The sequence below is a fragment of the Amblyomma americanum genome, chromosome 8 (genome assembly GCF_052857255.1).
Source record: "Amblyomma americanum isolate KBUSLIRL-KWMA chromosome 8, ASM5285725v1, whole genome shotgun sequence".
NCBI lineage: Eukaryota > Metazoa > Arthropoda > Arachnida > Ixodida > Ixodidae > Amblyomma > Amblyomma americanum.
In genome coordinates, this window is record NC_135504.1 from 16968575 (window position 1) to 16995742 (window position 27168).

General features: G+C 44.8%; 1 protein-coding gene across 17 annotated transcripts in view; it reads left to right on the forward strand.

Annotated features, from left to right (window-relative positions):
• LOC144100997 (sodium-independent sulfate anion transporter-like) overlaps positions 1 to 27168 on the forward strand; it is a 109781-nt gene that overhangs the window by 67340 nt on the left and 15273 nt on the right. For 7 of the 17 annotated variants that reach the window (XM_077633966.1, XM_077633962.1, XM_077633963.1 and 4 more), the window contains exons 2-12: positions 12631 to 12896; positions 17627 to 17822; positions 18053 to 18138; positions 19905 to 19984; positions 20126 to 20180; positions 20631 to 20721; positions 21916 to 22109; positions 23368 to 23440; positions 24136 to 24180; positions 24895 to 24955; positions 25150 to 25205. In XM_077633966.1, the coding sequence (XP_077490092.1) occupies positions 12631 to 12896; positions 17627 to 17822; positions 18053 to 18138; positions 19905 to 19984; positions 20126 to 20180; positions 20631 to 20721; positions 21916 to 22109; positions 23368 to 23440; positions 24136 to 24180; positions 24895 to 24955; positions 25150 to 25205 (1203 nt within the window). The other 10 variants (XM_077633968.1, XM_077633973.1, XM_077633964.1 and 7 more) reach the window with 6 other exon arrangements.

The following is a 27168-nucleotide window of genomic DNA, read 5'->3' on the forward strand; positions in this document are numbered from 1 at the left end:
CGAGCGTTGATTTTAATGCAACATCGTTTCAGTCCAGCACATTATGAACGCGTTGTAGGTTATAAGACTTTCAAAGTGTCACGTGCCCGCACAACAGTCCAGCAAGAAATACGGCGGCGCCCAGGGAGCCTCTATAGGAATGCTTCGGCCTCAGTATGGTTATCTAGCCTGCATTGCTGGCCTGGGGAAATGGGAAGGGTGCGATGGGTGACGATTTTCACAGAAGAAAGGTGCGAATTTGCTCCCTGTAAAAATGTACTTGAATGCAATATCTTATAATGCCAACACTTCCCGAAAAGTAGCCTAGGAGGCAAGAATGAGAGTGGCGACTTGCAAGTTAGTGCAATTTAGCACGTCACAAATTCGAAGGCCTAAATTGTTGAACACTTTTGGTAGTCACAATTACAAACCCTCTAGTAGTCCACGCTTTCCACTTACCAGCAATCTACAGAATACACTGCAGTCTGAGCATTTCGTGATGGTAACCAAGAAGATTGATCTTTATGGTTGACGACGATCAACGCATTTCCGTGGATAGACAAGGAGCGCAAGGGCGTGGCGCATTGACATATATGCCTTATTCATTGGCAGCAGCTGTAGCTTTCCAATACAATGCTTACGTATTGAGAACGAAGTGTCCTCTCCCAGCTTTGGGCCTCGCGAGTGCTGTTTTAAGCTGAAGAGGCGTGCGAAGTACCAGCAAAGAACAGTGAACACAATCCGTCTTCTGTGGTGACAGTGCGCTCATGCCTCACGATTCAAGCACGCGACCTTTTCTGGCCTTTTGATTACCGCTCCATGCGTGCGTGCATGGTGAACTTTGAAACTTTGAAGACGAACCGCAAGCTACTGCGCTTGAAATATCAGAGGTCGGAGCCTGGCGTGGAAGACAGCTGCGCTGAAAATTATAACGCTCACTCTGAAGCCATTAATCATGTCATTTTGGAAGTGTGCCCAGTAACCTTTGTGTATCGAACTATCGTCATTCATAACCGCCCGTAATACGCTCATTATCGTCGTGATTGTAATTCGAGTTTAATCTACAGCAGGCACTAGGGGTCCTTCCAAATGACATCCAGTCATTCCTGTTTTGCGCCAGCTGAGGTTAAGTTACTACATTCCAGCAAATTTTTCAACCTCGTCACTATACACCTGGCATGAACTCCAGATAGTCGAAAATATTCCGGCGCCTTCCACCACAGCGACCCTTTGTATCTTCTTTCACTGCCTCTTTTTCCCATTCTTCACGGCGCGGTTCGGGTGTCCATTATGAGAGAGATGCAGTTACTATGCCTTGTCTCTCCTCGTGATCATTTATTATGACATCACCTTTATTATTTATGCTTGCCTCGCTATCAAACGCAAAAGGCGCCCGTGCACTGCGCGATGTCAGTGCACGTTAAAGAACCCCAGATGGTCGAAATTATTCGGAGCCCACAATTTACGGCGTCCCTCATAGCCTGAATCGCTTTAGGACGTTAAACCGCAATAAACCAAACCAATCTCCTCCTTCTATCGGCCGCCACGGTGGCTCATAGTTATGGCGCTCAGCTGCTGACCCGAAAGACGCGGGTTCCATCCCGGCCGCGGCGGTCGAATTTCGATGGAGGCGAAATTCTAGAGGCCCGTGTGCTGTTCGATGTCAGTGCACGATAAAGAACCCCAGGCGGTCGAAATTTCCGGAGCACTCCACTACGGCGTCCCTTATAGCCAGAGTCGCTTTGGGACGTTAAACCCCCATAAACCAAACCAAGCCTTCTTCTATCACTCCTTCCTTCCTTCCTTCCTTCCTTCCTTCCTTCCTTCCTTCCTTCCTTCCTTCCTTCCTTCCTTCCTTCCTTCCTTCCTTCCTTCCTTCCTTCCTTCCTTCCTTCCTTCCTTCCTTCCTTCCTTCCTTCCTTCCTTCCTTCCTTCCATTACGGCGCAGTTGAGGTGTCCACCCACGGAGAAGTAAGACAGTTACTGCACTATCTCCCTTCCTTAAAAACCGCATTTTTTAATCAAGCCTCGAAACACTTGTTGCTTAGGAAGCAGGGGTGGATTTAAAACAGTCGGTGACCTCTCTTCCGTATAAGAGAAAAATTCTCTATAGGAGAACCGCTTTGGGCCTCGATGAACATGCACTGACATCGCATAGCACACGGGTCCCTTTTGCCTCTTGCACCACCGCCGGGTTCGAACCCGGGTACTCCGGCTCAGTAAAAGAGCGGCATGATAAAATGGCACTCCGAAGCGAATGTTCTCATAAATGTGCCGTGGGAGGCTTTGCTGCTCAGCTTGAACCCAGCTGCAGAGAACAAGATCACCTCCTGGGCTTGGGCTGCCGCCCGATGCGAGGAACTCCTTTAATACTGCCCTACCTTAATTAACAATAAATATTTTCCCCACTGCCACCACCAGTGATTTCAATAATGGCTCGTATCGGGGTAAAGCACACTGGAGGCAGAGAAAAAGAAGTACCTCGCAATCTTTCAAAGTGTACGAGGAATCGCATTGTGCAGATCTCAAAGCTGCTGTCTGTGAGCCGACGTCACATCGCATTCGACTCGATCAAAACAACTGCTCGCTAGACGACCGCGCAGTGGCTGCCTTCGCTCGGCAGGGCTTCCTCCGCGCGCGCATAGAGCAGCAGCAGCTGCTGCTGTTTCGAAGTATTTTTTACGGTCGCCTTCATCGGAGGCGAATTCGGCTGATCGCGGACAACGGGGCGTCTCGACTCGGTGCCGATCGACAGAGTTTCGAGGGCAAATTCTACACAACAGTGCGCGCGACGAAGCTGCAAGGAATTTCCAAACACGCCGCGGGACATCCAAGTGGTGCGGAGTCGGGTTCGGTGTATACAGTTGCCCGAGTCGAGAAGCAAGCGATGGGACAAGAGTGTCAGTTGATAATGCGGAAGAAAAGCGGTACGTGTTTGTACGGCATTTTTGCAGTTACTTTGGTGGCTGTAAGCATGGCGTGACTTGGCACTTGCACGTATACTTTGTAGGCGATGGCAGATATGTAATGCGAAAGCGGTTGATCTGGCTAATTGGTGCTCTGCTTATGTGAAAGCAGCGCAAACGTCGCATCATGTAACATCATGGATGCAAAAGGCAAACGAAATCGAATACGCAGAAAGGGACGACAGAGAGGCTGCAGCACTTTTTTTTCGTGTGTCGTCATTTTGTCATGTGATGCGAGTTGGGAGGATTTATTAGCTTACTGGCAGGCGCATAAAGAAAGGGAAAGGAACCTGGTTACAGGCTACGAAAACGAGTGCTGTTTGCAGATAGTTACTCTCTCTCTCGTTAATTGTTCTGAAAAATTGAGTTTTGTAATCAAGCCCCCCGAATATCAGTGCCTAAAATGATGTGTCTAGCCCTGCCAGATGCATTTCTTCGCTTGTGATGCGGTTCCTCTTAGAAGGACTATGTTAGGAAATGATAGGCGCGGTAACTGTCTCACGTCTCGGTGGACTCCTCAACCGCGCCGTGAAGGAAGGGAGGAAGCAGGGAGTGAAATGAGAAATAGGAATAATTTCGACCACCTAGGGGTCTTTAACGTGCACTGACTTCGCACAGCACACGGGCGTCTTTTGCGTGTCGCCTCCATCGAAACGCGGCCGCCGCAGCTCGAAGGACTATATAGGAACCAGCGAGTGAAGGCTTTGGGGACATAGGTATTCAGCCCCGCTTCTTTCCTCTACTGGCTTCTGCCCGTGTCAGTAAAGTTCGGTACTAATTTGATAAGAAATTCATGCCCGAACGTTTTTTTTTTCAATGCTTTGCGCACATTGTGACGCACGTTCAGATGAGGAATTCTGTCCTGAAACTTCGGACCAAACGTGGGTACTTTGCTATCCCAAATTATGACCAACATCTTACACCCCTGAAAAGGGAAGTATGCACGCAGCGAATAAAAATTAAGAAAAAAATTAAAAGTATTTTTGAGGATAGGAAAAGCGCAGCAACTGTCTCAATTCTCGATGGGCACATCAGCAGCGAGTGGACTCAGATGACATTATTGTTTGGTGTTAGAGAGGCAGCGAGGGCGAAATTCAGGACCGACTCCAAAGAGTGGCCGATACTGTCTCACAACATGCAGATTTTCTGCCTAACCTGCGCCCCCCCAAAATCTGAACAAATGTTAGTTCGAGACCACGGCAGAAGCAAAATCCGCAACGAAGAGGCAGACATGAATGCTTGCCTTCAAGAGAATGGAATCCCGGAAGTAGGAGATATCAGGATATTCGATGTAACTTATGCGAACAGTGGTTCAAATCAAACCATGAAACATAATATGTAGTAACATCAACGGAGCAGGTTGCGCGAATGCTGAAGGGAATAGTCTTCAAGAACAACAGTCGAAAGAAGGAGAAGGACTCTCTTAGGATAATCCAGGCATTCATAATCTCTCGCCTCACATATGGAAGCTTTCATCCCTAACGTTTAAATAGATAGAAATTCAACTATTAAATACTAAAGTAGAAAGCAGCATTCGCATATCGAAACAAATCACTCCTCCACCCACCACAAACAGAGAGGACCTCAGCAGAGAACTGAGAAAGAACATCAGTGTCAGCCCAATCCCCAAGCGTATGCACCCTGAGTTAAATCAGACAAGGCAAAGAGGGCGAGCAAAGATGTTCTTAGAGAGATAGAATAAAAAGACCGACACTCTTCACGTGGACGCTGCAGGACCAGATGACAGTTATGACGCTAGCAGTTATCAACGCCAAAAGAGCTCTTAATCATTGCCTCTGTCAGGACAACGGACTGCTCCATAACGGAGGAGGCTGCCATTGCTTAGCTATCGACACCGACCCAAACTCAACAATATTATTGGACTGGGAAGAAGTATGCAGAAATTACGGCAAAGGACGGATCGCAGAACTCGCCATTTCTCCTACTGGGATCAATGTAGCTTGGATCCTGGGGCATGAATCCGTGGTGAGTAATGAGGCTGCCAACAGGCAAGCTTGGCAACTTTACCGTCGAGCACAACCGCAGTGGGATCACTGCTGTGTTACACCACTCACACATACACTAATTTTTAACAATTACCTATTTAACCGCCCCCCCCCCCTCAACATTTTTCTAGAGAAAGCCTTCCCCCCCCCTCCCCCCCCCCCCACTATACAGTCTCCAATTGCTTGCACTTGAATCAGATTTCTGACAATTGAAACACTTCAGTTCTCGGATTCGTTTAATGCAAAGCACAGTGGGGCTGAGCTACTTGGCTTCGTAGCCAGTTGTAAAGCATTCGTACATGAGTAACCTAAACCAGTCATGTTCCAACAGAAGTCGACTGTCTGACCAGTGTACATGATCATGATTACCAGAATTTAAACAAAGTACGCACAAACTTTTTTTAACCATCTAATCCCTCCTCGTGCGCACATCTATAAACCTGCCCATTTCAGTTCGTTTTATATTGCCGTGAATATTTGCAGCGTTTGAACGTTCGCATTCAAAACCGCCGGCACACGAGGTTATCATTTTGTTTTGTAATGCTAGATGAAACCAGACTTATCTCCATTGATCGTGGTCACGTGCAATTGCTTCCACATTTTTGCAGGTTGTTGTAGTTGCTGTTGGTTCTTTATCTCCAAGGTTCTTTGCCAGCTTTAAAATGAGCGCAGTCAAGGACTGCATGCATTCAGTTCGATGACCGCCGAGCGCGCTTGTCACTATTGCCGCCGCCGAGTCATTCAGTTCTTAGTGAGCGCGAGTCAGCCCCTTAAACAGTTTCTTTTCGAAGCCTTTTCGTTGTCTTCCTGACTGCTGGAGTGTCGTGACCACAACGTGACAGTTTGCATCAACCTTTGGACATTGAAAAATAAAAAAAATAAAAATTAATTATGTAAATGAGCATTAAATAAATAACGAAATAAACTTGAAGTATCCCCCCCCCCCCCCCCCCCCCCCACGCACACTCAAAAAGTTCCGGAGTCCTTGCATTTAGAGCCTAATAGGTGCCGGCTACTGAGCACCTTTTGGGCGTTTATGCCCCAAGGAAATCAAGTAGAAACAGTCCTGCATTTTTTTTTTGTGATGATGTTGTAGTTGTGCGTGTGTGTGTGCGCGCGTTTGCCGTGTAGTCGCATCCTAGTGGCCCGACGACGAGGCGATACACCATTAGCACCGATGATGAATACTTGCGCGTTTTCCGCACTACCCGCTGAACGCAAAACTCGCCGGGAACACATTTTAACGGCCAGCGACCAGTAAATTCTTGTGCTATTAAACACAAGAGAATTAAGTTACTTGATTTCTCGCTAATATTCTTTCGTGAAGATAACCGGATAGAACCACGCGTAGAACCATGCACAAAACTTCTGCTCAAGAGCTACAGACAGAAATATTTACGCACGCATAATCTTTATTTGCTCATAAAATATATCCGTCAAAGATTCGATCGCTTGCGAGTGTACCTCATTCGCAATGAGTTTTCGTATAGTTTGGTGAAATACGAGATGCGGAGAGTGCGTCCAGCCTTTCATTTGCGCTGTTAATTTAACCTCTGACCAGCATTTAGTGTGTTATTAGTTTATATAGTTTGGTTATTGCAACTGAAGCTTTCTGTAATGCCCTCAAGACTCACGCAGGAAATATGATAAAAGTCGGGACTTTACATTTAACACGTTTCAGACACGTGTCGTTCCTGCCGTTCTTGGTTTTCCATTGTTCGGTGTAATTATGATAACGCTACGCTATCTTGACAGAAAAAGACTAAAAGTAGAGCGGATAGACATTGACTTTTTTGTTTTATATAGATAACAGTTTCCGGGAGAGCGGCGGCGGCGGCGGCAGCTCTTTGGCAGTTTGCGATTTCGTTTGACCGCGAACGCGTTATCTGCTGGCAACATTCCAAAACAGCTGTTTCCGCGCCATGCAAAGAGAAAGGATCTGACGGGCTTTTGCCGTGTGCGTTTAGCGGAGTATCAGCATGCGTGCAGCATTTCTTTTTCTTTGTCGCGTTTTAGTGACGTTCACCGTGCCTGGCAAGGTCTCGTGACGGTATATCGCAACGGGTGCTCGCATGTTCCCAAGCCCATGAGCGAAAGTTGCAGGCAGCGAGCGAAGTGTGGGGCGTCGCTTCGTTGCCATGATCATTGTGCCGTCCCGAGGCGGTGATGGGCCGGGATCCTCGCTGCTGCTCGATAGTAGGTACACTTTTGAAATACCCCTTAAAGTGAGAAATCGTGCTCACCGTTCCGTCTCGTCTGGGTGTTGTCATATGCGGTTTATCGTCCCGTATCTTCATCTGGGTTATGAGGCGCCGTAGTAGAGCTCTCTGCTGTGCATTTATGACAACTGCGGCAGTGTGGCGGGCCCGATATAGCTTTTAAAGACCTGATGAGTTAAACATGAAACATGGGAATGTGCATGCACGATACGGTCTTCTTTGTTGTCCTAAACCACTCGTAAGTGACGCAAGTGGGCTCTCCGGTGCGCCGTTCGACCGTTCTCGACAAATGTGCGGACGACTGTACTAAGATGCTATGCAGAAAACATTGCAAAGACTGTGACAGCGCAGGCTAAACGTTGTTGAGGGGTCCGACAGCGTTTGTGAAAGGGACTTGGCACTTTGAGCTACGGCAGTGCTGCGTTGCGACGACAGTGTTGTTAATTTGCACTTTGTTGCTCCCAGCGTTGTTTGTCAGGCTGGTACTGCATTATCTGTGTGCACGCGCTAGGTCTGTAGGATGTGCTGTTCATTATCAGCTATCTGTTTGCTTTGTTTGTGCACTTCGGCCCTTGTAACTGCTTCACGCGCACGAGCTGATACACGGCAGCAGAAGATGCTGTAAAATATAGCATAAAGTGTCACTTGTGTGAGGGACAATGTATCATTTTTCAGTAATTAAAGCAATGCTGTGTCTGTAGGGGGAGGGATGGGGTTAATGGAAGAGATGGTGCATTGCTCGGCTTGGGTTTTATATTTGTGAGGAAACTTGCTTACAATCATTATCGGCATGTTGGAGTGTTAGTTAACCACAATGCAAGTACACATATCAACATCATTTAATTGCTTTAGCCGTGTAAGTAAATGTTGTATCATGGCGTCAATAAAGTTTGCTTGGTGCAACAGATCTGATGCATTATTTGACTGACTGCCTCCAAGCACGGTGACAGTAAAACATTTTGGATTTGTACTTGGTTTAGCACGTTGCAGTCCTGTAGAATCCCTTTCTGCATTTACAGTGCTGTTTCTTGGTACAAGGTACACACTTCCGGAATCTTATCTGAAGATTTGTCTGCAATATTCATTTGCTGGTTATATGAATAACATTTCATTGGACATTGCCTTCTTGTGTCATCTTTCCACAATGTGTATATGTATGTATATTTCGCTGATATTAGATAGAAGCAGCCAGCAACTTTTTGGATCTGGTCAAAGTATTCTGGCAAAAACCAAGCCTTGCTTGTAATCTTCCCGCAAAAATGTTCAAACTTTGTCTTCCCACATACATAATTCCTTCAATACTCTTTCCTTTCCTCTGCAGCTTGCATTCATTTTAGCACTAAGAATGCTTTGTGCTTTCTGGAAAGCATCAAAGAGGCATTCCCCACTATTTTCACATTTCCTGCGTAGAACTCAACCATAAATCTGCATATATCTGGTCTCTATCTCTGCGGTAACCGTTGCACGAACTAGGCAGCGGTTGCTTTGGAATGTTGAAATCTGTTCCTTATCCTTTATTCTTTTCGTCGAGCCGACCGGTGGGGCTCGAGGTTGGCTCCTGTAGCTTTGTGGGTAGGAGCTGACTGATAGTGACGTAAGCTGCGGAGGTAGCTGATAACTGTCTGCGTGCGCGCGAGCTCACAAAGGTCCCCTCGCTCGCCACTCCAAAGTTACCTTCACTGTGTGGCGGCTGGCTGGCAGGGGAGGCTTGAGGCAGACTGTCGTCGCAGGAGACATGCTCAACGGTCACTATATCAGAGTTTCTTCAACTGAGAAGGTCCCAGGTATCGTGGATTCTCTAAGTTGCTTACAGCTGCAGCATTTGTTTTATCTATTGCGGAATTCGGTAATCCACGAAAGCCTAAAAGTGAGCATCGAAAGCGACCCTACTGTGGCCAAGATAGAATAAGCATAGTTTGCAACCCGTGTCCATCGTCTCCTTTGAAGTGACATGCATTGCTTCATCAGCATTTGACTGACTCTTTCCCTAAGCATGTGTTTAGTTATTCCTTGGTGAGGTGCTTTTTGTCTGTTAAAGAATATACCTGGCTAAAAGTTTGATGGTGTAGTGAGGGTGGTTTAGTCTCATGCATGCCTGCTGCCCATCTCCTGTCACAGCTTAGCAGTGCTGGATGCATTCATCATAAGCTCTTGTGCATTTTGCCGAAATTGTTGGGTATGGACCAGGATGTCAAGTAAATTGCCTTTTTTTCAAGAGTAGATGCTGTAGTTTAGCACTGAAAGTAGTCATCCTCTGCCATCTGTTTCTTGCCGCTTTCTCGTTTTGGCTTATGTGGAATATTTGATTCTTCTTTGACTTTATGCAATACAAGAGAAGAAAAATGGGGAAATTCTGATGATGGTTCAATAACACTTCTGTTGGGCCTAGTTGGTGCATGGTGATAGAGATGAATGATGTGCGCAAAACATACGGGCAAACAAGGTGCTGCATAAATGAGCGACTCAGGGAGCATGCGCTAAATGTGAGGAACAAAAATGACAAAGGTGCACATCTTGTGTCACACATTATTAACTGCAGCAATTGTGCACCGCGATTCGAAGAGACGGCGATTCTGGGCAGGAGCAGAAACGAACACGCGTGGCTGGCTCTCAAAGCATTCCATATTAAGAAAAAGGCTGAAGGATGTATTAGCGATACTTCCTTATCACTTTACTCTGCCGAATTGAAGTTTTTGTGCTCGCATCATTGCCAGTAATCTCGCATGACCGGAATTTTTGTTAGCTTGCGCAAGTGTGGAAAAATGTATATCTATGCGTTGGTGTGAGAAAAATAAAATAGTTGTTAGTGTTGCGCCAGTCCTTGTGGTCCTCCCGTGTATGTGGTTCGTGGAATGTTTTGCGCACGTCGTTCATCTGTATCACTGATGATGGTTGTCTTCAAGAATACCTTCCCCACTTTGACCATGGTTTAGTTCTTACTGGTATTATGTATTGGATCAGCTGTGGATCATCCTGCTTGCTTTCTATGTTGGCTTCCATTTTATTCTACAGCGGTATCTTAATGTACCTGTTTTTCTTCAGAAAGGCAGCTTGAATTGCTTGTGCTTGACGTTTTCTCAAGTTTCCCCACGTGCTGATAATGCTAGTCATGAGTAACTGTGCAAAACCTTATCATGTTCCGGAACTTTGGCTATCTTGAAGTATTGTTTAGCTGAAGCTGATGTTAGGATACTGATATAATTGTCCATTCTAATGAGTGGAAACTTTTTGCTACACTGGCTACTTCTCAAGTCTACTGCTAAGTTACAGAACAGAAAATTCTACTTAGATATTTTTCTCAAATTTTTTTGGGAGCTCTGTATTTGACATGGCATTAGTGTACACTGTGAAGTAATAATAGATTTCTAGGAGGGTTGTCTTAGAATCTTTATTTCATAATATTCAGTAAGTTCTACAACTGCTGAACTGGTTTAAGTGTCCAAAAACAGTATACCAAGTGCGGCATGGTACTAGAAGCGAGAAGGTGCATTTTAAGCTGATGCCAGCTTTCCCATAGGGGCAGACACGTGCATTTTCTTAGAGGTCATTGCCACGACGAGGAAGGCAAGAACAAGTGGTCTGGTGGTGACAGCAATCTGCACTCCGTAGAGAACGCATGGCAGCCTTCGCTTCTTCCGCACTGTGCGCAACAGCGGCACCTTGCCCTCTCATGTCTCTTGTCTCTCTTGTGTTCCTGGCCCTGGCAGCTGTTATCTCTGCAAGATTCCACAATGCCAATACTGCACCTTTTCCCGATAGGTTATCTCGAACAGGTTTTGGAAGGCTGCCGAGGGGAAAAAAAATGCCTCACCATATATCCAGATGGCGGGCTGTGCCAGCTGATAGCGTTGGTGAGGCTCTTTTGTCTTTCCTGAATTGTTCGAACAAGTCAGACCTGCGGTTGGCTTCTATCCCTCGTAAAGTTAGCTTCAGTGTGTGCTTGTGTTATGCCCAACGAAGCTCTGATCGTGGCACGCCTGCCATGCTGCCTTGTGTGACATCCCAGGAAGCCTTGTGGAAGACAAAAGGTTGACCCTCTGATCTTTTCACATAAGTATTCAAATTTGCTTTGCTGGTAAAGATGCCCTTTTTCAAGCACTTTAGTATCTCAGACGATTCTCAACTTTGAGACTCCATTACTGAAATTTCATATTTGTGTCTTTCTTTTTGCATCATTGCTGGAAGCTCTGAAGCAGCAAGAGAGGCTTCAACGTGCTTACTTAAAATTTTCCCAGTCCTAAAACATCTTTATTAACGAAGCTTCGAGAGCTCTGTTCTTATATTTAGGCAGCATCATGCAACCTGTTTTATAATGCTGCTTGTTCTATCAGACTGCTTTTTTCTAATACTTTGCTTAGTTAACAATGCTTGTTGACTCATTATAACCTTGTGAAGTTGAATGCATTGTATTCAGTTGCAAATAAGTATACCTTGAAAGTCAATTCCATGTTTCGTAGTTCCTTCACTGCTCATAATTTTTAGTTGTCATCAATCTATTCGTTTCCATAGCAAAAGAGAACTTACTTTACTCGTATTGTGCATTTGGACTCTCTATGCACTTTGATTCGTTGTCATAGTAATGGCATCATGCCTATTGTCAGTTCTTGAGAACAGTGTAAATGTTCCACCTAATTCCAGGCTTTCATGAAACCTATTTAGTACTGAAGGTTGGCATGCTCACTGTCATTCAAAGTAGTACCAAGCATGCTGCAAACATTTTGAAGTAGTTCACTTTAAAGACGTTACTTGTTAAGCAAGACCACAAGTATTGTTTTTTAAACAGTTTTAATTCCATGCCATAACACTTGTGAAACATGAGTACACATGCAATTATTGTAAAATCAAATGCCATGCTTTTTGTCACTAAATGGCTCATTTATATGCTGTAATGTCAAAAAATAGTTGTCATTGTAAAACAAGATTTTTGTGGAATTCTCAATGTTGGTCTACTGCAGAGAAATCGGTGGACCGCCGGAAGTATCAATATTCGAACCCTTTGACGCATATATGATGGATGCTGTCACCAGTGGTCGCCTATGAGCTCAGTTTTTGGGAGTACCCCAGACGTGCAGCACTTTCTCGGTGGACTTCGTGTAACTATTTGGCTCAACCCACCGTACCAAACCGCCGAAGGTGCCATGAAAGTTGTGTTCTCAGGAATGAAATACTTTTTTTTTTTTCCACGTGATACGTGCTACATCACATTCCAAACTGCTACGTCACGTGTGCTGCCTGGCTCTTAGAAATCAAAAGCAAAACTACAGCTCTAAACAATCGCTCCTGTCACGACTACACTGGAGTACATACATGATGTTCACCGCGACGGCTCTCGAAGGATTGCGTACCAATCATTACAGATTAACCGACCAGCTGAAAGTTTGTCACAAGCCTTTCATTCTCTGTCGAGCGCAGACTCATGTGAGGAGACTCACAGTAGTGGCTTTCGGTGGCTTTCTGCAGGCGACTGCATCAACGATGACTCTCTCGAGCCCGATGATGGGACGGAGCAGCCTCCTAGCGGCTTCAGCTGCCAACGGCTATGTGCCGGTGCCCGGGACCGGTGCTGTTCGCCGCGGCGCTGGAAGAACCGTCTGCCCATCCTCAAGTGGCTTCCCCACTACTCCCTGCTCGACCTGCATGGCGACTTCGTGGCCGGCATGACCGTCGCCCTCACGGTCATTCCGCAGGGACTAGCGCTCGCGGTTCTCGCCAACCTGCCCCCGCAGGTCTGTTTGTCACACCTGTTTCTAGTTTAGCGGAGTTTCTTTAATTCATTGTACTCTCTTGTATGCCTTATTCGGCAGTAGTGCCGGTACAAAACTCCCGGCTCCAAATCTGTGCATCTCGTTTGGCCGCTATAACTGTGTATGAGTTAGCAGCTTGGTGTATGCCGGGATTTGGCTGCCAGCGTGTGGCCGGATACTTTTTCATCGTTTTTATGCATTTAATTTAAAAAATACATATCAATGATTGCATTGCTGTTTTATTTTTGTGCTTCGCATGACCTAAACACCTCCAAAACGTCACAGCCATCGTTCCGTTAATGAAACCCAAAGCGAAACATAAAAAAATATTCACTTATAAGTTATGTCTAATGCACCATTTTAACTAAGGAAATATGCAACTAAAATTAGGCATCTGCAGTCTTTTAAAAGCATTGTGGAGCAAGGGAATGAACAACACGTTAGACTATTGAAGGTATACGTGATAGTTGAGGCTTTCGCCTATGCGCATTACAGCGTTCATTTTCTGAAAGTAGGACTATGGCGGTGACAGTATGCGCCCCGTGTTCCCTGCAAGTAATGGCCAACGGACATGTGGATAAGTGATCTCCCTTTGCTCTTTCCCCTTTCTATCTCTCCCTCCGTTCCCCTTCCCACGTGTAGGGTAGCATACCAGGCGCTGCCTAGTTAACCTCCCTGCCTTTCCGTTTGTCTTTCTCTCTCTCTCTCCGCGTCAGCAGCCGTGTCCGTGACATGAAAAAATGCGGGTCCTAGATGAACACGTGGTATCAAAAACAAACCATGTTTACACGCGTCCAGACAGTGAAAGGTTGCAACGCACGACATATCCGCGATAACGGTTTTGTTTCTCCCGTCGCGCGATATCGTTTCTACCTTCGACAACGCGCTAATATCTCGCGTCGGTAACGACACTGACGGAACCGAAGGATACGAGGTGCGGCAGCCGTAGCTTCGTGCACGGTTCTTGAAAGTCGGTGCTGCCGTAATCGCTTCCGACATGCACCTAAGTTAATGGAAAACGAGGTATAAAAAAAATGCCAACATCACGGCGATGTAGTTGTGCCTTGTGTCTAGGTCTAACAAAATGCCAACGGCCGAAAGGGGACGTCTTAACTGTCATGTGGTGGTCGCGGTAATAATAATATAATAATAATAATAATTGGTTTTTGGGAAAGGAAATGGCGCAGTATCTGTCTCATATATCGTTGGGCACCTGAACCGCGCCGTAAAGGAAGGGATAAAGGAGGGAGTGAAAGAAGAAAGAGGTGCCGTAGCGGAGGGTTCCGGAATAATTTCGACCACCTGGGGATCTTTAACGTGCACTGACATCGCACAGCACTCGGGCGCCTTAGCGTTTTTCCTCCATAAAGACGCAGCCGCCGCGGTCGGGTTCGAACCCGGGAACTCCGGATCAGTAGCCGAGCGCGCTAACCACTGAGCCACCGCGGCGGGGTTGGTCGCGGTGGGGTCGTCGCGGTAGTTTTTTTAGCATAGCGCAATGCGTGATCCGCCTCCACATGGACACATCTGCGCATGCGCACGCTTCTGAAATGCGACAAATGCGCTTGCGCGGCAATTCCGATGGATAGGCGCTGCCGCACACCTACCACTGCGCATGCGCAGGATTTCGCCTGCAGTCGTGCCTAACGTCATCTCTGTTTTGCAATGAACCATAAGGCGCATACCGGCCGTTTGGTGGCTGTTTTCATAAAGAAAAACGGTATTCGTCTTAGACTCTGGTAAATACGGTGAGCTACGACTTAACGGACAAGAAAAAGCCTGAAGGGCGTGGAGGGGTGTGTGTGGCGTCAGCCGTGTCCGATAACGGACCTGCGCGCGGATACGCATGCACGCGTCGCGGCACACTGGGTGTGCGGTCGTCCGTGATTGCATCGTGAGCCGCGGCGTTCCAGACACGCCAAATGACGCGCTATCTTCCTTTATGGTCCCGCCGGGGATGCAAGAGCCAAAAAAAAGAGCATAAAATGAAGCCGCAGCTGTCGTCTGCTTTGAGACGCTGCTGTCACTCATCCCCGTGTATTAGGGTCGTGGCGGTAATTTGCTGGCGGTTTGGGCTTGCTGCCTAGCCTTGATCGCGGCCGGAACTTACAAGCAGCGAAATTAACTGCGCAGAAAACGAGCGTCAGTGCCCCCTGGAAGATCATCTGAGATAACTGCTTGTTTGGCTGCAATTTGGCAAATGCGAACTTCTCCCGCAGAGAAAACGTTTCCTTGTTTATCAATGCTTTTTTTTCTGCTGCTTCCATGGACAGTGTTATGGTTAATTGTAAATTACCCTCAGTCTTACTAATGAAAAAGGGTAAGAAAACCCAGCTTCGTCTCCAAAACCATGCTGCTTTGCTGCTCTTCATTGGTGGAGTAGGTTTTCATTAGCAAAGAGATTTGGTGGTGGGATCTGGGGAAAGAGCAAGCACTACAAGTCACAGTAGCACATTCATTGGGTGAAGCCTTTGGATTCCAGTGTAATGATGGCTACTTAAAAAAGTGTGCATAGTATACTTAGCAATTATAGTCGTATACTACTAAAGTCTGCAGTGAAGCTCCACCCACATTCACGATCAGTGCATAGAATTCCTCCACGACGAAAATGTAGTCCATTGTTAAAACTTCTCTTGTCAGCTAAACAAGAAGCTAATCATGAGAAAAAAAGTTATAAGCTCTAGAATTTTGATGCCTGCCTTGTTTTAATAAAGAAACATTTGAAAGCTTATTTTATTCACTTTTGTGAGTGGCTAGCGGAGTATTACAGTATGCCGTGGGCCGTAGCCCAGTGTTAACAGACACCTTTAGTTGGACGTATGCAGTGAGCTTGCGCACGCCATGACACCGTGGGTAACAAATGCGCATGCGCAGAACGCAACGTATCTAGCCACGCGTTGCGGACGCCCGCCCGCTATAAAGCATAGCGTAGCGTATGCAATGTGGGACGCTAAGTGCTGCGTAGAGAACATGGCGGCGACCATCTCGCCCGCTTCAGAACAAATACATGTCGCTGCTGGATTCGCTTACGCAATAGCTTGCTCAAATGGTAGTGGTTCGCTTTTATTTCGCCTACTCTTGCCCACGCATGCTGGTGTAAGCGATAACTAGCCCCTGTTTTTCAGATAATTTGTCGATTTTCAAGCTCCTAGGCCTAACTAGATATGGTGTTTTCCTCGTAGCGATGACACCTGGCGAAGCAGTTTCCTAGCTTTTAGTGAGTTCGTACATTTTCTTCGGTTTGCATAGTTTTTCTTCTGGGAACAAAAAAAGGCTCGCATGCACTCACCCTAGTTATCAGTAATCACGGATGAATATTGCTTCAACCGAGCGTTGATGTGCTTTGACATCTTGTCACCAGATGGCGCTACTGTTCACGTGTGCGCATGAGGGACACTACGGCACGGCCAACTAAAAGTGTCGTCTTTACACTATTCACAGCGTATGCAACGCAGTAAGATATGTGTACGCAAGCATATTGAGTATGCCCCAACTAAAAGTGTCTAACAACTGCTGCTTAAAGTTGTATCTTACTATAGGATTCAAACTTCTTTAGTGTTACCTTGGACAGAAGTTTCGTGTTGAATGCAAAAATGACTTTTAATACCCGTACAAAGCAATTTTATTGCTTCTTACTTTTTATTACACAGTTGCATGCTTAAAATTTTGATACTGAGTGAAGCATTCTTTGTTTCGATTGCCTGGGAAGTGCATGGAGTTCACTGTAATGCGAAATATCTAGTTAACATTTTCCTTGCCAGGTTTGCATTCTAACCTTCCTTGCTTGTGTCTATTAAATAGTTGGAGTATCGAACATGTTCACTAAGCAGTGATTTTCGGAGCCCTAAACCTTGTGTGTCATGGCCAGTAATGGGCCAAGCAGCGCAGGCAATCAGCCGTCGCGGTGGCTGAGTGGTTACGGCGCTCGGCTGCTGGCCCGAAAGACGCGGGTTTGATCCCGGCCTGGCGGTCGAATTTCGATGGAGGCGAAATTCTAGAGGGGTGTGTGCTGTGCGATGTCAGTGCACGTTAAAGAACCCCAGGTGGTAGAAATTTCCGGAGTCCTTCACTACGGCGTGCCTCATAGCCTGAGTCGCTTTGGGACGTTAAACCCCCATAAACCATAAACCAAGCACAGGTAATTGACCCAATATTGGAAATAGATGGCCTCAAATTGGTCCTTTATAGGACTGGCCTTCACCAATAAATTTCCAATATTAGGCCGATTAGATGTGCTGCTGGGGTTATACCTTATTTCTTGAGTGCGGCGTGACCCAACAGAGAGCCATTGGCAAAACCAGTTTCTGAGTCACGAGTTGGTGGCAGTAGCAACCTTGCATTTATGATTTTCAAGGGCTCTTTAAAATTACTGTTATCCCACACTTCAGTGCTTGACTCAGCATTAGTGGCCGTGCAGCATGCATATGGGCATGACCAACTAGTGATCCACAATGCAGTGATTATGTTTTATAGTCTTATGGAATTTTGATTTGTTCACATGTGAATGTGCATGTGAATTTCCCCCTGCTCAACAGGTTGTTTGTTATAGACATCCAGTAAATGTCCACCAATAGATGTTCGCATTTGCACATCCTGTGGACCTGCAGGTGATGTTTGTGGGTGCTCCGGTAGTTTTTTTTGGGAATGTGTACATCTTATGTCATGGTTGATGGCGCTGTATGTATAATTTGTGTATTTCCCGTGTCTTGCAGTATGGTCTCTACACGGCGTTCATGGGCAGCTTTATCTACACAGTCTTTGGAAGTTGCAAGGACCTGACCATTGGGCCAACGGCCATCATGTCCATCATGACTGGGGAGTACACACACGTCGGCGGGCCGACGTTTGCCATAATCCTCACCTTCCTTGCGGGCATCATCCAGATTCTCATGGGACTGCTCAATCTAGGTGAGTGCACTGCTGTGCTTTGCCTCTGTTATTATTGCAACAGCGTAGCGCACTCTAGTTGTAGACAGGGATTAGTGAAGCAGTAAGATGTCCAGCATGCATTATTTAACCTTGGCATTTGTTCCCAAGTTTCCTTGCCTCATAAGCAAAAACAAACACACCAGCCAACTCATGAGGGTTGCTTAGCAAAGTTACACAGTCCTGATTCTGTCTTATCATTGTCTGTGTAGGTTTCATAGTGGAATTTATATCTGGTCCTGTGATCAGTGGCTTCACATCAGCGGCAGCCATCACAATTGCCAGCACACAACTCAAGGTGAGGTGAACGTCTTTGTTGCTCCACAAATAGGTGGTAAACTTCATGCTGCTTTTATTGAGAACAAGAAGACCTCGTTTTGATTGCATGGAGACAAGGAGTTAACGCGGTTCAAGTTTGTTTTTAAAATAACTTGATACCATCCCAGGGTTAGAATTAACCTAGCATGCAATAAGGTTGAGGTTATTCTCATTTTAGCTTATGGCCTATTTGGTGGCACATGTTTGTGTTTGGCTGGTCTTTATTTTTATAGTTTCATCTGTAAATGCAAAATTCAAAGTACTGAAACTAGGTAATGTTCATAGTAGCCTGAACTCAAGTGCCACATACATATTTGCTGTTGTCTACAGACACTTGGCACAATTTTACTCTGTCCTATCTCCTTCACGTCTACAGTCTCTTGAGCCAACTGTTTTGCTATCATATCTGTGGCAGTGTATTTTTTTTATGCCTGATAATGGCTGGTATCTCAATAGTTAATGGCAAGGTTAGCCTTTGTTACAGCCTTATGCATTGTTGAAAAGATGGCCTACATGGACATGGAGACGTTCTACATATTTGTGCTGAAGGTTATGTGGACTGGCGCTGCAAAGGTCGCCCTTGTAATCTGTACATTAAAGAACTGGAAAGGTTTGAAAAATACTGAATAAATTAGAAACACTGTTCAATTAGAGGAGCAAACAGAGTGAATTGAAGCTCATACATTTTTGTCCTGTCTCATCCTCTGAAAACTTCTTTAATGTGATAGCTTTTTGGTTGTAGTGATTGGAGACTACTATGATGGTAAATGATGGTCAAAAAAGCAAGAGCATTGACCTCAAATTAAAACAAGGATGCAAGAAATAAGACGTGACAAGCATTGACTTTCAACACTGCATTATTCATACGACATCAAACATAACTGGCATCTGTGGGCATGTGCAAACACGCTCCGACAGGCTGCTTTAGGCAGACCAGGCAAACATGCTCAAACATGCATGCACCAACATGCTTACGCAAGAATGCGTGTGTGATGTTTGTGCATGCGTGTTTGATCATGTTTGCATATGCACTCAGATGCAAGAAATATTTGGGGTCTATAAAATAAGGCACTGTGGAAAGTTAATACTCCATCATTATTCCTGTCTTTGTTCTTGATATGCGCTGCTTTCTTGACTAATGAAGCAGCAAGCCAAGCAACACCGACTGCTCAATAAGTGATTACATTGCTGGATTTGTTGGTATTAGTCATTGATAATTATGTGTTCGTGTCTGTAACTCTGAAGTTGAGGATACTTGTGAGGTCAACACTGTTGTTGTATGCCTCTTTCATTTCTGCAGTCGTCATAACCATTTAATTCTCTTCCATGGAACTTGGCGGTAACCTTAAAAGGATTGACTGGAGCTGTTGAAATAGCGCGTCGCTTCACTCCTGCTGTGCATGCGGAAAAAAAACATGTCTGGATATGTTGTGCATACCCTCTTTGTTGTTGGAACAGTGCAAGCAGTTGAATGTTAACATTGTGTCAACTTTACATATTAGAATATTAGGGGCTGGTAGCAGCACCTCTTGTAAACACATCAAACTGAAAGTTTGCCATACGAGGCATCTGTCCTTAATGGGTGGTGGGTGCAAGGTTGTGGACATGTTTTTCGAAACACTTGAGCTTAAAATGGCGCGGTACTTTTCATGAAAGATGAAATTGACGAAAAGTTTAATAATTTTAACTGCATTGCATTCAAGATATGGTTCTTGGACCAGTTTCTTCATTTTTCCTGTTTTCCAGACACTATTCGGAATGAAGTTTGAAGCGGAAGAATTTTTGGATACAATGTACCAGTTCTTCACCCACTTTTATACTGTAAAGTAAGTTTCATTTCTTTTTTCTTATGGTCTGACTGTTTAGCTTCATCTGAATGATTTGTTTCGGATTTGTTTTGTGACCTCTTCCCCCCCCCCCCCCCCCCCAAAAAATAAAAAGTTTTATATTACTACTTTCTTTTGCAGGCTGGCAGACTCTCTACTAGGCGTGACTTGTGTGGTTCTGCTCCTTGTTATTAGGGTGAGTTGCAGGTTGCTGCTGGAGCTGATAAACATAGCTTGAAAAATGTGTTCACTGAAGCTTGTTGTATATCTTGATGTGAGCAAGTTTCTTGATTTATGGTGATAGGAAGCAAAGGTGTTTTGAGGTTTAACGGACTGGTTTGAGAACAACTCGGAAAAACTCGTATGTCTCATTACCTGTTCACTTGTCAGCTAAGGTGGGTCTTCCATTTGAAACGCTGTTCAGCCCTGTCCAAATTTCTTTTGCTTGCTTTGCTGTCGGCTCCACTTTGCTTCTTGTCACTGTGAACTAGTTTTTGGGCAGTCAATTTCAAGACAGTTTCGAGCACGCTGAATGCGTTGATGAGTTTTTGTATTTTGAGAACCTATTTGCTCTCAAAAATTTTTGTTTTGAAAACACATTTTGCTTTTCATCTTTTTGATGCATTTGCACCTTCTGTCACTGCAGCACTTCAAGGATGCTAAGTTCAGCCAAGATTCCAGGGTCCCGCCTCGAGCAAGGAAGATTATAGAAGGAATTTGGTGGACATTTGCCACAGGTACGTAGCTGCTGGTTAGCCTAGATTGAGCTTTGGACGATATGTGCTACGATGTGCGTGGGGACTGCAAAGCTCTGCTGTTTCTGGCAAAAAAACTCGTTTGTGCTCATGTGGGTGTTTTTCCCCCTTGATGTCGCCAAGTGGTCCCCTTTGAATGACATCAATGCGAAGCGCCCGCTGGCAGGCACACGGTGGTTTGAGTGTTCGTATCATCCACTGTGGCTTGAGAAATTGTTCGCACCATCCTGAACTGTAACATACTATATGTAATGCACTTTTCTGGGGACATTACTAAAATTTGTATCATTCCAAAATTCAGATCAACCGTAGTTGTATCGAAATTGTTTTGCATCAGGACTGCCTATGAAAATGATAGGCGATTACTGTGTCGGAAAATTTTCAGCACTGATGGAAATAGTGCAAAACATCAGCTCATCTTTGTTGGAGGCAGTTCTAGTGCATTTCTTTCTCTTGCAGTTTAAACAACAGCTGGTGCAGCTTTTAATTCGGCATGGCTGATTTGACGACTTCTGACGAATAGTCTCGCGGTTGTGACATGTGCAGAGGAAGAGAGCTTGATTAAAGTGAACAAGTAAACAGAGAAAGCTGCTCACCCAAAATGTTCCTCTCCTCGGTTTGAAATTTTTTTTAAGGTGCTCTTTTGTGATCTGTGCATGACTAGTTTCAGGGAAAGTTCCATAGCTACTATACCTAAGGTACTGTCTGTAGGCACCTAGTCTAAAGGAAAAAAACAAAGGGGGAGACCGTGTTGTGCTAATATGTGCAAAGCTTTCATGTTTGGTTCTTAAACTGGAGTTGAGAATTATAAAGCAAGACTGTTGTGAGGAAAGATCTTGTACTTATCAACAACTGCCAATGAAATACCTGCTGAGGTTTTATGAGAGGAACCACACTTGGAAAGAAAAGTGAAAAAATACCGTGCTGCTTCTTTTTTTTGTAACTGTTACGATTCCACATGCATGAGGTAAATTGCCTCGCTCCATTACCGCTCTTGGGGTATTGACGTCATTTGTCAGGTACAGTTTTGAGCAAGCTTGTCTACAGTGCTGGAGTGGTGTGCGGTGGAACAAGTGGAGCCAAAGTATAGCACAATGGTTAGCTTCTTTAACCGCAAGTGAAGTGTGGACAGCGATTCTGGTTTCACCCAGTCTTGCAATTGCTCCTTTCTTGCAGCGCGTAACGCCATTGCTGTCCTGGTCTGTGCCGTGACTGCGGCCATCCTGCTCAACAACAACATGAACCCGTTTGCACTGACGGACGAAGTCAAGGGTGGCATGCCCCCATTCAAGCTGCCGAACTTCACCGCCGACATTTTTGATGAGGGCAAGAATGCAACAGTTCATATGAACTTCGTGGACATTATGAGGGTGAGGAAAGACCCCCCGTGATTGCTTTGGCTGTTGCTTGTGGGACCTTATTATGGGGTGCTATACTGATGATGGAATGGTTGCAAGGGTTAACACTGGTTTGGAGCTGACAAAACGTTGACGGGGAATTGGTAGAAGGTTGACAGAAGGTTCGTAAGTGTTGTCAACCGTTGATATGGTTCTGGTGGTTGATAATGAACATGTACTGGACCTGGCCTGCCAGAACAAAATTATTGAAACAAAATTCGTTTTAACATATTAGTTTTGTTTAACACTAGACAAATTCAAAGGAGAAATGCTAGGTGATTTGAAATATGCTTAATGCTGTTTTGAAAGAGTAATTTTGTTAGAATGTTCCTTTGTTTTATAATTAAGGTGCATCTATTATGCGAATGATTGGCTATTTGCAAGGCCCGGGGAGTTTGCAGTTTTCAAAACCGATGGTGTGGGTTCAGTTCTTCGCCTTTGCACAGGTTTTCTTCACAAGGGAGAGCAGCCACATTTTGCAGTTTTTCCTGCATCAACGAATCTTTTTAACCCATTGTAATGCACAAGCTCTATATGCGTCTCATGTCCATACATATGGATTGCTCTCAGATTGACTCTAGCTAGAAATTGACATTGCTTCCAAGCTGTTTCAACCACTCGTTTTGTAGAAAAAATGGCACACATTTGTACCAATGACTTTGTAAAACGATCTCAAATGTGATACATACCCGCATCTCAGTCTTGCCGACGTATAAGAAAGCTTGCATTAGAATTGAAAGCTTTCAAGAAGTACTATGACGCATTTGACGGAAAAGGCTCAAAAGCTCAACACTTTTTAAAATTTTTATTTTTCCCACCAAAATTGGCTGTGTCGAACTGTGCCACCCATGCTCGTAAAAACACAGAACATCAAGGATGGAGGCTTATCGGTGAAAGATAAAAACATGCTGAATGGTTTGTTTGATAGTTGGTAGTATTCGGTACAAAAAAAATATGGTACTTACATGCACTATTGTCTGTTTACCTGAACTTGAAGAAAGCGGAACATAGGTCCCGCTGACCTTTATAGGGTTTAAGTTAAGCTGGAGTACCTCAGAGTATCCAGTGATTTTTTTTATCTCATGTGTATCAAACTGAGCAGTGTAATTTTTGAGCTACACTGCTGTAGAATTGAAAGTTTATTGTGGCTAATTTTCTTTTAGTGTTGTCTGTAGCTGCTTTGACAAAGCTTACAAATTGTTTCTTTGTTTTTGTTTCTTCTCTTTCATAGTCTCTTGGCGCAGGAATTCCCATCATAGCCCTGCTGTCGATCTTGGAATCGGTGGCCATTGCCAAGGCATTCGGTAAGCAGTGCCCTGTGGGCTAGAAAGTGTAGTTCATTAACACATCCAATGCTGATGTTCAGCGCATGAGAGAAGCAGGTTACTGACAAAACGATAATGCCTGTATGGTCAACCGTCGGCCTCCCATTGTGGTATGCCAGAAAAGCATAGTCTATCAGATTTCCATCTTCTGCAGCAGCTGTTACATCTTGCAACCAGCGCATTGCTGAAATGAGCACCTCGGAGAGCACAGAAAATCTCCGGGGCATGTGGTGTGGTTGGCGAATTTGAGACTAATTTACTGGGAACATAAATATGAAGCAATACTAGATGACACCGAAATCATCTTCAGACATAATAATCAAATGGTTAGGAAGATAGTGGAAATCTTAGATATTCACAAGGCAGGCACCACATGCGTTAGCAAGCCATCTATCGCACTGCAGTAATGCGAGATTGCACTGTTGGAGAGCACATTCTGAGCTTGACCAGATGACATCTTCATTACAATGTGCATAGTATTCCTGTACTGTTCTAGTGGACCTTCACTTGAAAGTTAGCGCCTGTTCTATCCTCCTTCATGTCGTCTTAGTCTTTCTGCAATATGTTTTACAAGCAAAAGCAACTAGCTCAGTTCTTATTATTCCTAGAAAGTGGATCTTTGCCAATGTCCCTGGCTTGTGTGGTGACACGCTGTCTGGTCTTTCTTTCTCCAGCAAAAGGCAAGAGCCTAGACTCGACACAGGAGATGCTTGCCATTGGTATGTAACAAGTGTTCATCAAATCTATCACTAATGTATGCGTGTACAATTGCTCGGGTACCTTTCTTGTCTGTTGCTCTTGAGAAAAGTTAGACTACTCCTGGCGCCTGTTGCAGTAGCTTTTATATCAACGGCCCGGATAGTTTGCTTTGATAAGAGTTCCGTTGCTTCGTCTTTAAAGTGCACATTTTGTGTTGTCATGTGAGTCATGCATTAGTTGTTGGACCAAGGAGGGATGACAAAGGGAGCAGTGTATTTGGTTTATTAAGCTTGTCATTAGGCCTGGGGCACATCAGCATTCAGTGCATTTATTCATTGTATTGGTGGAGCTGTAAGTGACGGTGTAGCAATATTGTATTTATTTGGAATTGTAGGTAAACTGTAAGCATATATGCAAATATGTATGGACTAATTGCATGTGCAAATTTTAGTAATGTCATGTGATAGTCAGATAAGAACAGTTGTTTACATTCTCAACATACCTGTGCCATTGCTTTGCGTGTCATAGTAAGGATCTCTTGAGTTTTGGCACATGCACCTTAGTGGGGCAAACTGGCAGTCGAAGTTCTTCGTTGCCGATAATTTCTCACATCCATTCTTCTGTTCTTTCCTGTTTGCACTTTTATTCTAGTGCTTTAATGGTAGGCAGATACATTATGGTTTTTGGACTTCAGCTGTGACTGCTTGGTGACTTGGCAATTTCTGTTTGTGCAGGCATTTGCAACCTGATGGGTTCCTTTGTGAGTGCGTACCCCGGAACGGGAAGTTTTTCGAGGTAAGTCACAAGGTAGATGCTCTCTTTACCCGAGTTTTATCTTTTCGGGGGCGGGGGGAGGGGAGTTGGGGGCAAACAATATCGCTTGGGTGTTTGCTTGCGGAAACTTTCCGTCTTTGTTGTGAGCTGCTTCGGCTGCTGTTTGCCTGCTGCCGAGTACCTTTGCCCACATATTGCGCACTTGTTCTTTTCAGGACAGCCATAAACAACAACAGCGGAGTTCGTACCCCCATGGGTGGAGTCTTCACAGGTGGGTGTTGCCAAGCTCGAAAATAGACATGGTAGAGTTTAAACGTTGACAAAAGACTGATTGAGGAACGATACAGACAGAATGATTTGTGTGTTTTGTGTCTGTGTTAGTCTTTTGTCTGTTTGTGTTTAAACCTTGTCACGAAAACTGACTTGATGAAGTGTGTAAGTAGGAAATGAACATGGTTTAGAAGTATGTCATACCATGACAATATGTTGAAAGGCATAGTTTGGATCTGCTGGGCTGGATGCTCATGCAGTTGTATACTTGCTTGAAATAACATTAAAAATAAGCTGCACACCCATAAATAAGTAGCATTTTCAATGGGGTTGTGTATAGGCCATGCAGACCACCTTGTGTGGTTTAACATTGCCATACATGTTTACTTTGTTGTAGTTTTTCACATTTGTATTTAAACATGTCGTTTTGTCATTTCAATTTAGTTGTGAGTTTAGCGTTCATCCGCCATTTGCCTCTTCCTCTGGCCCATTTGGGTTGTTTCGGGCAAAGTGCGCTTTTAACGGATATGTTTATCATGATGCCATGAAAGCAATACTGTTTGTTTAAGCTGTGTGGCATGGTTGTTCCCAACCATATTTTTCCAAACAATACAGGGTGTACGCTGGGGTTTAAGCCTTGCACTGTGGTATGCCTCACGGCTGGGGTGTATTTTTGGCAGATAAACATTAATTTTAGTGACGTTTCTTAAGCTTTTTCTCCGTAGTTTAAATTGTGGCCTTGTGAGAGGCAGTGACACATAAAGTAACATTGAGGAAAACTCCATCCAAACATTGTTCTCAGTTAAAATTGATTTTCTGGCTCTGTCTGACTGCGTTGACATTTGCCCAGCAGCAGAAGACAGATTTACGACTGAGAAAATCGGATTTAAGAATGTTCATGCCTGCTGATTCAAATGCGCGACGTCCGTAATAAAAAGGACTGGTTGCCGCCATTTTGAAGGGAATAGCAGTTTAGCATAGGTTCTGAGATCCGCACACTAAAGTCAATGTTGATGCACATGTTATACTTTTGAAATTGGCCAGTGGTGGTGGCAGCTGTATTTCATTTTTTTGGTCTTTTTTAGCTTATAGAAGCTCAGCTTTCGATGAGAGTGGTCACTTTCTCGTTAGAATGCTGTGGCCTATCAATACAGGCCAACATTAATTTGTCTTCAGTGCCCCTTTAAGCAGAACTATAAAAAATATGGTGGTTACTGCAGATGTTGAGCTGCAGTGCTGTATAAGGGGAGCTAAAAAATCTGTGAGAAAGGATGTATTACATGTTTTGCTAGTGGAAGCCTTATGATTGATATAAAATAGGCAAATTTTTGACTCTTGTAAGCAAGTAGCAAGAAATGAGCACATTCATGTTTTTGTTGAGTGTTTCTACCAGGCATTTGCATAGTCGTCATTGTCATCCGCCTGACTACGCTTGCTCCAGAGCAAAGGCCTTTCTCATACTGTCCGATTAACCCTGTCCTGTGCCAGCCGCGGCCACCTTATGCCAGAGAACTTCTTAATCTCATCTGCCCAGCTAACTTTCTGCCGACCCCTGCTGCACTTGCCATCTCTTGGAATCGATTCCGTTACCCTTAACGACATTCGGTTACCTTGCTTTTGCATTACACAGAATGGAAAAATACTATACTGCATGAATATTGCAACGAGTTTGGGCCATATTCAAGTTATCTGGCAGAGGCCAGGAACATGCATGTAGCTGTGAGGATGTACACTGTTAGGATAATTGAAGAATACTATTGTTAATCAATGTAAAATGTGCCGCTGCGGTGGCTGAGTGGTTATGGTGCTCGGCTGCTGACCCGAAAAACGCGGGTACGATCCCGGCCACGGCGGTCGAATTTCGATGGAGGCGAAATTCTAGAGGCCCGTGTACTGTGCGATGTCGGTGCACGTTAAAGAACCTCAGGTGGTCAAAATTTCCGGAGCCCTTCACTGCGGCGTCT